General features: G+C 36.4%; 1 protein-coding gene across 1 annotated transcript in view; it reads left to right on the forward strand.

The window, feature by feature from the left end:
• Smp_176530 (hypothetical protein) overlaps positions 1-18,404 on the forward strand; it is a gene marked incomplete at both ends in the record, with an annotated part of 63,407 nt that overhangs the window by 8,363 nt on the left and 36,640 nt on the right. Inside the window, 7 exons of the mRNA XM_018789830.1 lie at positions 5,755-5,883; positions 6,094-6,222; positions 8,595-8,722; positions 10,276-10,438; positions 13,806-14,123; positions 14,733-14,852; positions 16,443-16,778. Of these exons, the coding sequence (XP_018655234.1) occupies positions 5,755-5,883; positions 6,094-6,222; positions 8,595-8,722; positions 10,276-10,438; positions 13,806-14,123; positions 14,733-14,852; positions 16,443-16,778 (1,323 nt within the window). The remainder of the gene's footprint in view (positions 1-5,754; positions 5,884-6,093; positions 6,223-8,594; positions 8,723-10,275; positions 10,439-13,805; positions 14,124-14,732; positions 14,853-16,442; positions 16,779-18,404) is intronic.

Below are 18,404 nucleotides of genomic sequence, written 5' to 3' on the forward strand. Positions count from 1 at the left end.
AAGATAAATGGAGTGACGCAGCCCAGTCTTGAATTAACATTTTTGATTTATAGGGAGAGAATCACATCTCAAAGATGCTTGCATTGTTGCTTAGGGCAACAGTGTTCTCAATGTTTTTTCAGCGTCTTCACCAAACAATACTATATCACTTGAGTATTCCAAGTCAATAAGCGAATCTTCTGGTAGAAGACCAACCTCTGAAAAGTCAGACTATGAGAGCATTATCTTTCAAAGGATATCTATGACGAAGTTAAATAATAATGGAGAAAGTGAACAGTTCTGAGGAACACCACTTGAGGTTGACAGTTCTCTATAAACTTTAACTTGACCAATAGTGTTGAAGTGAAGAACCTCTACAAAGTTGATGTACTTCTTTGGTTTGCCTTTTAATGAGAAACACTGCCACAGAACCTCACACTCGACAGAGTCGAACGCTGCCTTAAAGTCTAAGGTTAAGAAATACACCATAGACGGACGTCGGAAAGTATGTCTATGTTCCAGAACCTGACATAGGGTGGGTATTTGGTTGATACATTCACGTCCAGGTCTGAACCCAGTCTGACTGACTGTCCTAATTTCGCTCTTCACGAGCCCTAGTTATTGAGACAAATATATTAGCTGTTATATTAGTCAAACGGATTCCTTTGTGGTCACGACTAGGGGATTTCTGTACTTTCTTATAAACTGGGATGATCAACAATCGAGACCAGTCAGATAGGATTATGTCCAATTCCTAAATTCGAATTATGATCTCAGTCAATCTGACTGCCAAACTAGACTACCATCTCTAGAGATCTCCGGAGATAATCCATTTGAATCTGATGTTCTGTGTTGCTTTAAATTAGTTATAGCTTTTTCAACCTCACTAAGAGTTTGAGGACTGATGTCGATTATCCTTTGAGGCTGTTTGGCGATAACGGGTAACTGAAGGATAGCAGGTGGCCAGTTAAACTGTTGCCTAAAATGTTCTGCATATCGATCTAATCTCATGAGTTGGGAGTGAATAATAGTCCTGAGATAGTCTTACTAACAGCCGGATTGTTAAAACCTGTTCACTTGATAAGTCTGAATAGTTGTCTACTGTTAATTACTACTGCTGCCTTTTCCATCACTTTTGCTTTCTCTGCCCGGCACTGCTGACGATCATTGCTTAGGCTTTTGACCCGTCCACATGTAAGCTGTTTTAACTCCTCATCGTGTTTGGAGTTAGACGGGATGAGTTTCTGGACATCTATCAGTTCAGTAGACGCTACGGAAATCCACTGAAGTTTCTCAACGCTTTGGTTTAATTTATTGGTAGATATTACTGCTGTTTATAGATCTGTTTAGATATCATAGCAAGCTACCTCGGGGTGGATATCACTTTCATGGTTAAGTAACTGCTTTTCTATTTGGTGCTAAAATGTATGCTTGACTATTTCACCATTAAGTCGAACTCTAAGGGGTCTTCTTGCTGTGGCCTTTATGTTTTCAGTAAGATACAGACAAACATGTGCTCTCACTAGGACATGATCAAAGTCTAGATATATGCTCCATAATGAGCGGGGGTCTACTATCGAGCCTCTCTAACGATGGCTGGTGGCACTGTGATCCATTTGAATCCATCGTTCAGTTAATTGTAGGTGTCGCAGTGTCAGACAATGTCTTCCCTTATGGTTGGAGTTGATGCTTGCTAGAAATAGACGGTTATGTGAGCATAATTGGAACAGCCTGTTTCAACTATCTGTTCACTGAGCAGAGATACCGTGAGACCCACCTAAGTGCCCTTCAATTTGATTTACACTACCTGCTTGGACATTGAAATCACGATTTTTTTTGAGAAGTTTATTATCTCTTAGCTCCCTACTTCCAAAGGCCTTAGCGCTGAAGACGTAAATCCGTGGTGTAAGTTGTACAATTATTTCAAGGTCGATATTTTCTAACTTCTTCCCTCCGTTGTGAGAACGCATCATTGCTGTAGATGCTGGTTTTCTGAAGAAAACACCTTACTGTTGTCACACGACTGTACAATCAGCAGTACGACTTCGCGTTCAGACCTGAGGTTACTAATTTCGTACTTACCGTTCTCCAACCGATCTGCATGTTATGATAATACCTAAACGACCAAGCATTACATTCCATATAAGTCGATTGGGTGACCACAATACGCAAGCCCAACCACCATATTCACTTAGCAGTTACTATTGTGATGTCCTTATTTTTGCTAACTGTGTTTTATTGTTAATTTTGTAGGTGTTGTTTTAGATGAAGTGAAGAATGATTCGAGTGATAACAGCGAGACGTTAGAGCCACCGGTATCTTCTCTCCAGGCATTGTCACCGATCCCTTACCGTTATGAAGATGATGTTGTGATTCCAGAAGGTGTGTGTTTTATATTTTTTTTTCAGTTGTTGTGGTTGTTTGTTTATCGATGTTCGACATGTGTGTTTGTGTGTTAGAGAGTGCGATTGATTTCAGGTTGAAAGTGGAGGTTATTGTGTGAGCACGTATATGTATATGCGTCTTTCAATGATATTATTACGATATATCGTGTTGTTTATGCTTACTGTGTTTGATTGTTGGTTTTGTAGTTGTTGCCTCAGATGGAGCAAAACATGCTTCGAGTGGTGGTATGGTGATGTTGAAGCCACCAGTGTCTTCTCTTCAGGCATTGTCACCGATCCCTTACCGTTATGAAGATGATGTTGGGATGCCAGAAGGTATGTATTTGTTTATCGGTTATTTTGGTTGTTTGTTTACTGATGTTAGACGTGCGTTTGTGTTTTTTTCGCGTCACATGATTGGTTTTTCGATGTTAGACACTAATAATTTTTACAGATTTTTGAGTTGTGGATTTAGTAACGTTGTCTGTGCTTGTAAAAGTGATTGGTTATTGAAAGTGTTAATTCGTCAATGATGTTCTGAGGGAAGGCAGTGAGTGAATGCGTCTGGGGTATTGCGAACCATTCTCAGGCTTTTCACCCATAGTGTCTTGTGATTGGTTACGATAATTACGCGACCACACATAGGTAGTGTACAGTGTTTAATATGAATCAGTCTAATTATCAATGACTTCATGGGCTAGTGATACGGCTTCTCTTGGCCCCACCTAGCTTTTTCGCGGTCTGCTTGTACACTAGACAACATCGCTCGTTGATTTAGGCGATGACTAGGTATAAGGGAGACATGTACGAACCACCTCAGCCGATAAAGATTCACTTCCTGATCAACCGTTTTGGCAATGTTTACTTAGTGTCCTATGCCTAACTTCAGCATTGCTCACTCGGCGGACAAAAATGCATGAGCTATGCTTCAGTTCTCCTGTGATCGAAAAATAGTGACCTGGGAACATTCTCTATTCTTAGTGGCTATGTTTCACACCCATAAAGTAGAACCAAGAGAACTGCTGAGTAGTAAACTCGTCCTTTGATTGACAGACTAATATCTCACCCACTCCACAAGTGACACAAAAGCCAACTGGACTTTTTGATTCCGTACCGTGGTTTCATCAAATACCTACTCATCAGGACTGATGAGACTTCCAAGATAAATGGAGTGACGCAGCCCAGTCTTGAATTAACATTTTTGATTTATAGGGAGAGAATCACATCTCAAAGATGCTTGCATTGTTGCTTAGGGCAACAGTGTTCTCAATGTTTTTTCAGCGTCTTCACCAAACAATACTATATCACTTGAGTATTCCAAGTCAATAAGCGAATCTTCTGGTAGAAGACCAACCTCTGAAAAGTCAGACTATGAGAGCATTATCTTTCAAAGGATATCTATGACGAAGTTAAATAATAATGGAGAAAGTGAACAGTTCTGAGGAACACCACTTGAGGTTGACAGTTCTCTATAAACTTTAACTTGACCAATAGTGTTGAAGTGAAGAACCTCTACAAAGTTGATGTACTTCTTTGGTTTGCCTTTTAATGAGAAACACTGCCACAGAACCTCACACTCGACAGAGTCGAACGCTGCCTTAAAGTCTAAGGTTAAGAAATACACCATAGACGGACGTCGGAAAGTATGTCTATGTTCCAGAACCTGACATAGGGTGGGTATTTGGTTGATACATTCACGTCCAGGTCTGAACCCAGTCTGACTGACTGTCCTAATTTCGCTCTTCACGAGCCCTAGTTATTGAGACAAATATATTAGCTGTTATATTAGTCAAACGGATTCCTTTGTGGTCACGACTAGGGGATTTCTGTACTTTCTTATAAACTGGGATGATCAACAATCGAGACCAGTCAGATAGGATTATGTCCAATTCCTAAATTCGAATTATGATCTCAGTCAATCTGACTGCCAAACTAGACTACCATCTCTAGAGATCTCCGGAGATAATCCATTTGAATCTGATGTTCTGTGTTGCTTTAAATTAGTTATAGCTTTTTCAACCTCACTAAGAGTTTGAGGACTGATGTCGATTATCCTTTGAGGCTGTTTGGCGATAACGGGTAACTGAAGGATAGCAGGTGGCCAGTTAAACTGTTGCCTAAAATGTTCTGCATATCGATCTAATCTCATGAGTTGGGAGTGAATAATAGTCCTGAGATAGTCTCACTAACAGCCGGATTGTTAAAACCTGTTCACTTGATAAGTCTGAATAGTTGTCTACTGTTAATTACTACTGCTGCCTTTTCCATCACTTTTGCTTTCTCTGCCCGGCACTGCTGACGATCATTGCTTAGGCTTTTGACCCGTCCACATGTAAGCTGTTTTAACTCCTCATCGTGTTTGGAGTTAGACGGGATGAGTTTCTGGACATCTATCAGTTCAGTAGACGCTACGGAAATCCACTGAAGTTTCTCAACGCTTTGGTTTAATTTATTGGTAGATATTACTGCTGTTTATAGATCTGTTTAGATATCATAGCAAGCTACCTCGGGGTGGATATCACTTTCATGGTTAAGTAACTGCTTTTCTATTTGGTGCTAAAATGTATGCTTGACTATTTCACCATTAAGTCGAACTCTAAGGGGTCTTCTTGCTGTGGCCTTTATGTTTTCAGTAAGATACAGACAAACATGTGCTCTCACTAGGACATGATCAAAGTCTAGATATATGCTCCATAATGAGCGGGGGTCTACTATCGAGCCTCTCTAACGATGGCTGGTGGCACTGTGATCCATTTGAATCCATCGTTCAGTTAATTGTAGGTGTCGCAGTGTCAGACAATGTCTTCCCTTATGGTTGGAGTTGATGCTTGCTAGAAATAGACGGTTATGTGAGCATAATTGGAACAGCCTGTTTCAACTATCTGTTCACTGAGCAGAGATACCGTGAGACCCACCTAAGTGCCCTTCAATTTGATTTACACTACCTGCTTGGACATTGAAATCACGATTTTTTTTGAGAAGTTTATTATCTCTTAGCTCCCTACTTCCAAAGGCCTTAGCGCTGAAGACGTAAATCCGTGGTGTAAGTTGTACAATTATTTCAAGGTCGATATTTTCTAACTTCTTCCCTCCGTTGTGAGAACGCATCATTGCTGTAGATGCTGGTTTTCTGAAGAAAACACCTTACTGTTGTCACACGACTGTACAATCAGCAGTACGACTTCGCGTTCAGACCTGAGGTTACTAATTTCGTACTTACCGTTCTCCAACCGATCTGCATGTTATGATAATACCTAAACGACCAAGCATTACATTCCATATAAGTCGATTGGGTGACCACAATACGCAAGCCCAACCACCATATTCACTTAGCAGTTACTATTGTGATGTCCTTATTTTTGCTAACTGTGTTTTATTGTTAATTTTGTAGGTGTTGTTTTAGATGAAGTGAAGAATGATTCGAGTGATAACAGCGAGACGTTAGAGCCACCGGTATCTTCTCTCCAGGCATTGTCACCGATCCCTTACCGTTATGAAGATGATGTTGTGATTCCAGAAGGTGTGTGTTTTATATTTTTTTTTTCAGTTGTTGTGGTTGTTTGTTTATCGATGTTCGACATGTGTGTTTGTGTGTTAGAGAGTGCGATTGATTTCAGGTTGAAAGTGGAGGTTATTGTGTGAGCACGTATATGTATATGCGTCTTTCAATGATATTATTACGATATATCGTGTTGTTTATGCTTACTGTGTTTGATTGTTGGTTTTGTAGTTGTTGCCTCAGATGGAGCAAAACATGCTTCGAGTGGTGGTATGGTGATGTTGAAGCCACCAGTGTCTTCTCTTCAGGCATTGTCACCGATCCCTTACCGTTATGAAGATGATGTTGGGATGCCAGAAGGTATTTTTTTCGTGTTTCTCTGTTTTCCTTTGGATATTAGTTACATTTTTTTCTTGGTTAACCGAGTTTTTATTTATATATCTTTTCGTCGTTATTGTGATTGTCTTGTTTTGATGATATACTCTCAAGTTTTGTTTCGTACATTCTTTTATGACTGATTTTTCCTGTGATATCAATTTTGTAGGTGTATTTTCTCGTTTACTGGATGATAATAATCTTCAGGTAATTTTATTTGTTTTTCAGTTGAAAAATTTTCTTCGTTAATTTGTATTTTGTTTCGTCTGTTGTTAGCGGGTATATAATTATTCTTCTTGTGTTATTTAGAAATCTTCAAGAAGTTTTACAAATTTGCCTATCATCCCCAGAGGTCGTCCGAGTGTGACTTTCGCACCGATCGTTGGTAAGTCATTCGGGCTCATTCAGTTTGTTATATTTATGTGCACATTTTGTCTCAGTGATTTATTTTGAGTGTCTTATCAGTGTATTGATCTATAATAATACGCTAGCTATATCGTGATTATCTGTATTCTGTCGTTGTATGATCACATACTTTATAATGTGTTGTTTACTATTAATTAGCTATTTATTTTGTTTGACATTGTAACTTTTGTGTCCATAAGTTTGTGAATAAGTCAAATAACACTTGCAGTTAATTAATGCAAGTATTCAGTATAGTAACTGAATAATATCCGAACTATATTATTGTCATTCCTTTTTATTGCATTTGCAACTTTATCCTCATTCAGTGATTTGACAGTTTTTGTCATCAAAACATTGCTCTGAATTATTTTCTCCACCATTTCTTGAACTAGCCGATTGGTACTTACGTTATGTAACATAATAAAATGTTCATATAAATTCATTTATTGACTGTATTAATATTGAAACACCTTAAATTTTATGTTTCAATAAAAAAAGGGGTTTGTTCATTTACGTGATAGAATTTTCTGGTCATTACTTTTATTCCTGAGTGTTTAATTCATATCACTTTATGAGCTTGCAAATCAGAATTCCGATTAGAATTTTGCTACCCAGTGTGTGATATTTTGTCTATAACCTATCGTCCCTAGTTTTAGCCAGTAATACAAACACAGTTAACCTTGAGCTAACCTAAGCTTCACCTCTATAGATCCACCGATATCCATGCCTTCTATCTCTAGCCTTGAGTCAGAAAGAAAAAAATCAGTCAAGTTCCTGTTATTATATCTCAAACACTTATTAGCTTATGTACATAAATCATCAGACCCCAACACACCCCAATAACGAAATCGTAATGTACATGCAATCATGCCATAAGCAGCAAAGAGCAAAGCAGACGGTACGTAGTGAATTAGTAATAATCGAAAAATAGTGAAACACATCACAACAGTTAGTTGGTCTTGTGGAAGCTTACAATAAAGAGACTATAGAGATAAAATGACAGTTGTCTACTAAACTTTTTACCACAATAAGATTACAAATAGCAGTAATCTGTGATTTAGTCCTAAGAGTTACAGTTTATTCGACACTCGCTCGACCACAGCAACTACCGGAAAGAAACGTAAGTTTACAATACTCGCCTCTTTTCCTTCATTTAGCAATGGGATGTTGTAGAGACAAATATTTTATGAAAGCTGACCTTCGCCATTTGACTAATAGCTATTAAGTTTTAAAATTTCGTTTAGCATTCTTTTTCTTGCCAGGGAGAATCGTTATTTTTAACACATTACATTCAACGAATAACCGTTCTAATGAATACTAAATTATACTGAAGGATTGCCACTTTTTCATAATATGTTTAAATAAATGCACGAACTAGACCACTAAGACTTTGGTGAAAATTGACAAGAAATCTGAGGAAGCTCATAAAACATTACAGGAAATTTATAAAGATAACAAGGTAGACAAAAAAGCTCTTTTTAAACCAATAGTAGTGATGACCACAAGGACAAATACCGACTTTCTGTGTTCGTGAAAACATTGGATGCGTGTGATCTCTCTTGCTTTTTGTTCGCCGTTTCAGAATTTTAATGATTGCTGATAAGCTGAACATGGAAACTCTTGTCTTTGTACTAATTTTTTCAAATATGTGAGACAAAAAACGTCTGGATAAATTCCAAAAGGTTTATTAGCAATGTAAACGTAAACGGGTAAAATATATTACCATTAAATTTTGAAAAGTAAAGTGTTTTTAACGTCAGTTCACTTATTTATTAAAGGAAAAACTTTGTGAAGAAGTTCAGTTCTTGAATTTCAATCTTAGAAATAATTAAATGGTGCTAAATCCTACTTTAAAAGACTTCTTCGGTTATTATTAAAGCACTCGACTTTAATTTACGTAGTTACAAATGAAAATCTGACACCCTCTATCTTGTATTTTATTTTTTTAACAGTATACTTTGATAGCTCAGATAATTCTAAACCCAGAGTATCTGTTGGTCCGATTGCTCATGATGAGAGTGATCTTACTCATTTTGAGTGCGAACTGTCGGAAAAGCTAACTCATCAAGAGGGTTCCTTGGTAAGCCGTATACTTCCTTAATTTTATTATCTTTGTCAATGAAATATTTCTGGCTTAATGAATTTTTTGTTGAGTTTTAAAAAAATCTTTATGGTTTCTGTGCTAAATGTAGTTCTTAAAAAATTAAATTATCAGAAATAGTTTAAATTGCTTGAATATCTTTCATCGTTGAATTTATCCAGTTAAAGTTATTGAATTTCACTGAAAACTACGATTAGATCATACTTTATTAAAAAGACCTAGTCTTGACAATCTGTTTGTTTTTTTTAAAAGTCGAATTCAACAAATAATAACTTACTGGTCACGAAATCGGATATGTTTGATATTCTTCGGATTGATAGTTTATGGATACAAGGTGTAGTTCATGTAGTTGAATCAGTTTTATTCACTATGATCAATCCTACAGGAGAATATCCTTACTAGTTAGTGGTTTCGTTGGACATTCTTTATAAGACTATTTCTGTTGTTCACGTTTTAACAATAGTAACGACAGATCATTGCGTATTATAATCAGTTTGTACATTTTTGATGAATTTGATGTTTAGTATGTTGGATTCGTTCGGTTTTTTGTATACATAATCATCAAACATTGACCGAATGAATCACTAATTAAATTTTTCTAGCTTATATTAAAAATGATGTAGTATCAATAACTTGGACTCAATGGAATCAGCCATTTACAATTCTTATGGCGAAGACGAGATATCCGTCTATCAATTAAGGGACGAGTATACTGCGCAGCAGTTCGCTCTGTTCTGCTTTACGGCTGTGAAACATGGCCATTAAGAGTAGAAGATACTCGTAAGTTACTAGTATTTGACCACAGATGTCTTAGAAATATTGCTCGCATCTGCTGGGATCACCGGGTAAGTAATAGTGAGGTTAGACACAGGGTATTAGGGAACGATGGTAAATCAGTTGATGAGGTTGTAAATCTTCATCGACTGAGATGGTTAGGCCACGTGTTACGTATGCCTGAACATCGATTACCTCGACGCGCTATACTGACTAGTGTAGGGGATGGTTGGAAGAGAGTTAGGGGCGGATAACCAAAACGTAGCATTAGTGCTTGAAGTCACTAACTTCCAGTCTGAGCCATGTTGGTAGATGCAGATTACCTGGTTGGGGTCCGCGTGACTATCGTAACCAATGGTTGGAGACTCTAAGTGACATTGCTCAGAACCGATCACAATGGCGTAGGTGTATATACTCTTTATCTTCCCTTAAACCTTAAGATTAAAATGCTTCATATCTGTCTTCCTTCCTATACTATATCCTTATAAGCAACCTATCTTTTATATACTACCACCACTAAATTAACTATTTCTATGAATTCGGTGTTCATCTTGTTGTGCTAACGAGGTATGGCAACTTGGACCGATGCATATGTGTGCCTGGTCCTACTTTGTAGCTGACTGACTGACTGACTTTACAATTCTTGTATGTTGTTCGATTTTTTGTGTTTCATCTCTTTATTTCGTCTTACTGACGAAGTATCACCATTTATTGTTCATATATATTTATTCATTTTTTCATTTGTATTTCAACTATAGACTCAGAGTGAAAATAAAGAGAACATTGGATCCTTTTTTGAGTCAACTGCATTATCTAGCGTTCAAGACTCAAAGTATCCATCTCCATCGACTTCCTCGTTATCGTTATCAAGAATTAAACTTCCATGGTGTACTCCATACGATTGCCAGTTTTTACCATTCAGTCAGTCGATTAGTTATTTTTCCTATATTTATAGGTTACCATAATGTATTCACATCGACTTCTAGCTTTCAAAGTACATAATCACTTGTCTTAGTTTAATTTAAATTAATCATAGTTAGCATATTTAGGAAAGGTATTTTCAAGATCACTTAGAATTAGTTAAAGTTCCAACTGTCAACAAGTGACTGAAGGTTTTATTGGTATGGTTTTCTCCTACTGGTAATTAGTTGGAATCCACCTCTTAGAAATAATCTTATCCTGCAACTTCATACTACCAAATCCTTGTACACTTAGAACTTTCACATGAAATTCCAACATTTCGTCGTGACAAGACGGAATATTACTTCATTATTATACATATACGTTCAATATCTTGGCATACTTACTTACTTACGATTGGCACTCCTCGCGGAGGAGTGCCAACTCCATTCTGAGATTTTCTTTCCAGTTGTTTACAATTGCTGTTCATTCTCTTGATGTCTGTTTCCGATTCCCAACACAATCTGTGCTTTGGTCGTCCTCTTTCCCTTTTTTCCTCAGGATTCAGAGTTAGGGCCTGCCTCGTAATGCAGTGTGATGAACTCTATAACGCCCAGTGTGTTTTCCGAATTTCCTCTTCATCAGCTGGAAGTTGGCTTTCTCTCTGCCACAGTAGGTTGTTGCTAATAGTGTCTGTTTCACGCATCTAGAGTACATATCTGAGACGGCTATATATATATATATATATATATATATATATATATATATATGGTGATGGTTGTAGTTCTTCAAGTTTCAGCTCTGTACAAGAGAGCTGTCATGACGTTTGTTTTGAAGATTCTGAATTTGATGTTGGCTGACAATTGCTTCGAGTTCGAGGTGTTCTTAAGTTGTAGGAATGCCTATCTTTTTTTGCCTACCCATGCCTTAACATATACATCAGATCCGTCCTGTTCTTTTATTCACTCTGTTAAATGCCTTCTCATGGTCAAAGAAGTTGATGTTTAGTGACTAGTTCCATTTGGTTGGTTGTTAAACAATTATCCGTAGTGTCGCGATCCTTACACAGAATCCAGCCCGTTGATTTCGAAGTTGGGCGTTTACTGAATCTTTTATCCGATTTGACAACGCTTTGTTGAAAACTCCTCCTGGTAATGGTAGTAGTGTGATGCCTCTGTAGTTCTCGTATTTTCTGAGATCTCCTTTCTTTGTTATCTGGATGAAGTGCCCTTCATTGCAGTTTATCAGAACTTGTTCTTTCTCCCAAACTATTTCTAAAAGAATAGGAAGAATCTTTGCAGTTACTTCTATGTTTGACTTCAGTGCCTCAGCTGTTATATTGTGCGGTCCTGCTGCCTTCCCACTCGTGATTTATCTGATTGTAATCTTGATTTCTCCGATTGTTGGTAGGGTAACATCTATGGGAAGGACTGTGGGTACTGCTTCGATGTCCGATGAGTTCAATGTGACTCTCTGTTCAAGAGATCCTCGAAATGTTTCACCCACCTATTCCACTGTTCTTGGATCCTAGTGATTGGTTTGCCTTTTATGTTCTTAACTGGTCCCATCCCATGGGTGATCTTCGAGCTTCTTTGTACAACATCAGTGCAAATCTTTGTGTGTGAAGCATTTCCCTTTCCATAACTAGAGTACAACAGCACCTCTCCCAAATCTAATCTTTTCTGTCCAGATTGTTTCCAATGGGCTTCACCTATTCCGAGAACCTCCGAGTTTTATTTCCTCATTTTCGTCTTTCACCTTGTCCGGATATTCCATGTACCTATGTTGATTGTTGCTCCAGTTGTTAGAAGGGGCATCAGCCTCGTGATTTCCGAAGAATCTTGGTTTTCACCATGAGGTGTCATAATTCTCCCATATGAAAGTGCACGTATAATGAAAGCCAGAGCGGATTATGCCAATCTGGGCCACCTTTGGCGTTTTCGTGATGTTAGTCTGGCTATAAAAGGTCGGATCTACAACGCGTCGGTGAGAGCAGTTTTTCTCTATACTTTTGAAACCTGTTCTCTCCGAGTTGAGGATGTTAGACGACTCTCTGCGTTCGATCATCGTTGTCTCCGAAGGATTGCTGACATCCAGTGGCAACACCATGTTAGTAATGCAGAGGTTCGCCATTGTGTGTTCGGGCGCAGAGACGATAATTCAATTGGTGTCACCATCTTGAAACACCGACTTCGGTGGCTTGGACATGTTCTACGAATGTCGTCCCAGAGAATTCCACGTCGTGCATTATTTGTCGACGCTGGGACTGGTTGGAGAGAGCGGAGAGGAGGTCAGTGTATGACATGGTGTCGTGGCATGAAAGAAAGCTGCAAAGGGCTAGCTTCTGTTGGTCCTTCACGACTCGCTGGCTTGGGTCCGAGAGATGGTGCAACACTGGCTAGAGACGTTGTCAGATATGGCTCAGAATAGAAGCCAATGGCGTGCCTGTTGTAACCCTCCTTTACTTTCTTCATAAAGAGTGATTATAACTTTCTTAACTGAGAGAGTCCTTCTGGTTGTACATTACAGTTCCCCCATCACTACTCTTCTCTTTTTTTTTCATCCTGTTTTCCTCCTTATGTATACGCATCTTCCCCCCTTTCTCCTCCCATTCTCATTATTTTGTGTGGCGCATATGTATCTGGTGCCCTTTTGTACCAATATGTATGTGTTTAAATAAATAATATATGAAGGTCCTTCAACTCTCAGGATAGACTTTAAGTGATTTTCTCTGGTTAGCATTTTCATTAACAAGGTTGTTTTCTTTCGGATGGGGTTGCTGACCTCATGCTCAACCATCCTGTTGTATTCAGTCTTGGAACTGGCAGTAACCTTTAAAGGGCTTCAGGCCGAGTTGTTTTGACATATTATTTGGAATTTCCTAATTATACTTGTTAACATGAATAGTCTTTAGCTCCAGCTTTTCTTATATTTTTATCACATAAAAGACTATCAATTTGTGTACTAGCAAACTAAGGGTTGTAGAAACTGAAGTTTTCATTATTTAAATCACAAAATGATTTTAGCCATACCACCACCGAAAACCAGGGAGCACTGAACAGCCGTTTCGTCTCAGTATGAGACTTCTCAGCGCAATGCACATCCATAATATCATCGGTATCGAGTCTTGGACTTTTGGTTTTACGGTCGAACGCTTAAACTCTATACCACTGAGTTGAGATCCATGGGGTTGTAGATGCTCGCTTCCGAGGGTCCCATGCGGGGTGAAACAGCTGTTTAGTGCTTCTCGGTTTTCGACAGTAGTATAGTAATTATCAGTTCACGAATAGAAATATTTTTACTTCAAACTTTTTCTAAATACTTTTTCCTGATGTTTGTTTTTTCTTTAGTTGACACTAACCCGTTTGTTAATTTTGTTTTTTACAAGAGTCGAAACGACCTCCTACTAAAAGCTTTATACAAAGTGATGGCCAATTACGACGTAGTAAACGACTACGTGTACCAGCTACTCATGATAGAAATAAAGTGGTTGTTTATGAACCTGATAAAGATGAATACGGTTTAGTTTATCAAAAACCAATTGGACTAGCTATATTACCTGACCCAGATGAGATGAAGAGGCGTCAAAAATTTCTCAATCGTTTAAAACATTGTCAAAACAATCGAACTCAGTTTTTAAAGAATGAAAGAATTAATCGAGCAAAACGGCTTCAAAAATTGGCCAAACGTTACAGATCATTGAAAGGTAGGCGACTGTAAGAGCCAAAAACAATTATATTTAGGTTACTGACTTATCTGTTGTTGTATTTTCTATGTCATGTTACTTTTTTAAAAATATTTTCAGTTATTTCCACTTTCAACTATTTTCATATTGCCTGTATTCTAAATTCCTCACAGTTTATATGTTGCCCTATTTATTATATATGTACTAAATCAAAGATCTATTCAGTAAATTTATTCTGAAATATCGCCTGCTTTATGAAGTACACATTATTAGGTAATCATATTTTATTATACTTTGTACGCATTGAGGGACCCTGAAGTTTCTGTTCGTTTTGAACTTATGGTTGTATTTTTTCTTACAGTCACTGGCTACTAGCATGTCAGATAAAGTGTAGCTAGTCTTTGGTGGTAGCTAGGATGCTAAGCATGATAGTTAGTTGACAGTAACATCAATATTTTCACTAATTTGGATTTCCGAAAACAACCTATGTCTTTAAAACATTTTCGATTACCGAATCTTCCTGGTTTTTGGGTAGCTTTTACCATAAAGTTTTAGGTGCTCATAACTTTAAATATTTTAACCCAAAATATATTAACAGCTATGCTACTACTTCTGTTTTTCTTTAAAAAGGTGCACAAAAACGTGAAACCGATCCATGTATGCGAATCCAATTGGATCCAGACGTTGAATGGACATCACACACAGAAACACAGCTACCTATCGGGACCAATGATGCATCTCCTTTTCAACGTATGTCAAATAATAGACTAAGTATTGAATAATATGTTTTAGTCCTATTTTTTTCGTATCCAATCATATTTTGATTTAAATTTGATCGACTGAGATTATTTTAAATATGCTTCGTTTAAATATAATAATGACCTACTTTTAAAAAAGTAATTAACAATGGTAAGGACGGATACTCAACCACATTAATTAATGAGTGTTATAACGCTCGGTTTTCCCGTCTACACTAATGGGATGATAATTTACCTTAGACAAATATCTATACTAGGTACCCTTCCAGTGTCTATTCTACTGGACTTCAACATACCTCAGATCAAGAACATCTGACTAGCCTGACTGGAACGTATTTATATTCCCACACCAAAAACCGACAACAATCACAATAATAATAACGGTAGAAAAATATGTAATTCATCGAATACCTGTCAGACTATCTACTAGTCTAACTAAACAAATAACCAATCCTTACTTTCCTCGCCTACACATCAATTAGTGCAGACAAATTCCTTCTTTGTTTTTTTACCTTAAACTTAGCTGGAGGATTTGGCTATATTCGCCAAAGACTAGTTGGATAAATAGAAATACCATTTAAGCGTATATTCTATTATGTTAGCAAAGGGGAGAGGAAAAGTGCATCATTCAGGCACTAACAAGTTAATCAAAAGATAGTGTATTTGATAGTATCAAAGAGGAAAGGTACTTTGTAATAAGGTTTCATACGAAAAGCACTATTTTGAAGCTATGAAATATAGATCATAAAGGAATAAGCACCGAATGGACTTCATTAAAGTGACGGAGGTAATTGCGTAATACTAATGAAATATATATCTTATATTCAGTTTCATATACATTTCGTTAACTAATCAACTTAACACAACGTAGACAATAAAAGTCAAATGCAAATTGTACTGAAGATACGTATATTTCAGGTGTGCATGTGAAGATATGGATATTTATCTAAAATCAGTGAGTACAGAGTATGTCAATCCGTCTATGAGACGAAAAGCGTGTAAATCACAGATAGAGATAAAAATAAACATAGATCTGATTCACAAGGTGAGCGACAAAAGAGTACATAGGAAGAATATTAAATGGACAGAGTTGCTTAGAGAAAAATAAACTGAATAGAAACATAACTAAAACTGATATTATCTGTATTTGAATATTTGGTCATTCTTGAACTAATCGGTGAATTATTTAGTCTTCGAATTTACTATATTTGTGAAACCAGTAATTAAAATGCATTGAATTGTCCTTACTTATTTTGATGTTTGGAGAACTGTCTTGAAGATATTATGGTGAATTACAAGAAGATATCGCCTCGTATTCTTACTATAGTGAGTATCAGCATTCAGCGATCATTATAAAATTAATAATTTATTATTTACATGTAGTTCGGTATATCTGCTTAGCCTGTTGAGCACACCTAGCTTCGGTTACCTGAATGTCATCTTAATATATGGTAATGGGCTATCTCACTTCTCTCTGATTTTCATTCTCAAAACAAAATGTCTGTTCATTTTCGTAATAACTGTTTTAAATCTGATGTAAGCAGCAAGTGGTATTGGGTAATAATTTTATCCCTAATTATAGAGGTGATATATCCAGAAAATGCACAATTTTCGCCATTCAAATTTTCTACCATGGAATACTCGAGTTACGTGGTTCCAGCTTTATCTGGTGCTTTTCCAAGTAGAACTAAAACTCGTATACCTTGTTTTGAAGTGGATGCAAATCTCACAAGGATTGTAAGTAAAGAACAAGAAAGACGTCAACTTCATTATGATCCAAATGCTATAAATGTATTCAAAATGATGTCAAGTCCTCCTGTTCTTATGAATAATAATAGTTCTCTCAGTGTTTATGCTGTACAGATTGCGAAATTTGCAATTCCTTTAACAAAACCTTGTATTGTATACATTCCCAAAGGTAAGTTCTGATCATAGAAATTATCATGTATTAATCTTCTATTTCCGTATCTTTTAAATATGAGTTTCGAATAATTTTGTTGGCAATATTGAATATTATTCTGCTTAATTTTATATTACAGTTCATGGTTACAATTTATTAATTACTTTAAGATGAATCATTTCTCCTTCCTTATCTAATAATTTCCTTAAATTAAAAATAACTATATATTCGTTATACATTACATTCCACTGATAAGGTATACATAACTTGATCATAATGAAAACTTAACTCATCAAATAATGAAGTACACATTATGAGAATGACTTAAGTTGTATTAATTCACGACCATACTGAAATAATAGGTTATCCAATTGTTTTCCATACTTCCTGTCTACCTAAATGTCTATTTACTAGTCTATTCAAAGTCATCCTATATACAATTTGATAAGATTATTTTTGGACTTTAATTATGTAATTCTCCAAAGCTAAAAATTTTTTATCAATTTTGTTAATTTTCATTCTCTGATCAATTTTGTTTTTGTTTCAGGTATACCGTACAAATTTTTAAATGCAACAAAAGAGAACTTAAATCTTTGTCGTATAAGATATGTTTTAACTTGATTCTTTTCTTTTAAAATAATTTTATGTAGTTTTATCCGCTTCATTTCTGTCATATCTATATATATACCTTTATACCAATTGTCATTATTATTTTGATTTTTCTTAAATAAATATATTTAAATGTAGTGACTTAATTTAATGTTACTATTACTTCATATTAACTATTTTATTATTTTATGATGAATCAAGATAGTAGAACTTCCCTTTTTGATTAATTTAAGTTAATGATCCAAAATATGTAAAAGTTAAGTTACTGTGATCTATATACATTTAAGTTCTAACTGAAAAAAAAGCCATTAATTATTTTGTGACGTAAAACCTTAACAGGTAAGTTTTTATCAAAACACTAAGTTTTAAATACTATTACTAATAGTTAACATTCATCGTCACTGCATTTAAATAGGTTGGGAAATATAGTACAGTTCGGTTACTCTAACTTCAGAAGGGATTTTGTGGAGATTTAGTATGTTTCATAGTTGAAAGCATGAGTCAATTGAAGCTAGACCACCATGGAAAACCTGGAAACACTGGATGGACGGCCGTTTCGTCCTATTATGGGACCCCTCAGCAGAAGGGGTTTTGTAGAGATTTAGTATTTTCATAGTTGAAAGCTCAAGTGAGAAGCAGTAACCAATGGAGTTCAACCACGTCTGTTGTGAGATAACAACTCACTGAAGACAATTGGTGATCCGTCGCTCAAACTTCGTGGATTGGTTGAAGTTAAACATTACCACCGTTGGATCCCGGCTCAGTCGTCTATCGGTTGAGTGCTCTGGTGCGAGACTGGTAAGCTTTGGGTTCGAATCTCGCGAGGGAAACTAATAACAAATTGATTGTTAAAGGCTTAAAAATTCATCATAAAGATAGATAGATAGATAGAGTAATTATCATTGAGAAAGGATTGCTCAGCATTATAAGATGAAATGTTAACATTGAAATGAAATGTAATCCAGAAAACTCTTCGAGGATCCATCTTTCTTATTAATATCTCAAAGGGGGTGGAGTTATTCTGTTTACTAAAAA

The sequence above is a fragment of the Schistosoma mansoni genome, chromosome W (assembly GCF_000237925.1).
Source record: "Schistosoma mansoni strain Puerto Rico chromosome W, complete genome".
Taxonomy (NCBI): Eukaryota; Metazoa; Platyhelminthes; class Trematoda; order Strigeidida; family Schistosomatidae; genus Schistosoma; species Schistosoma mansoni.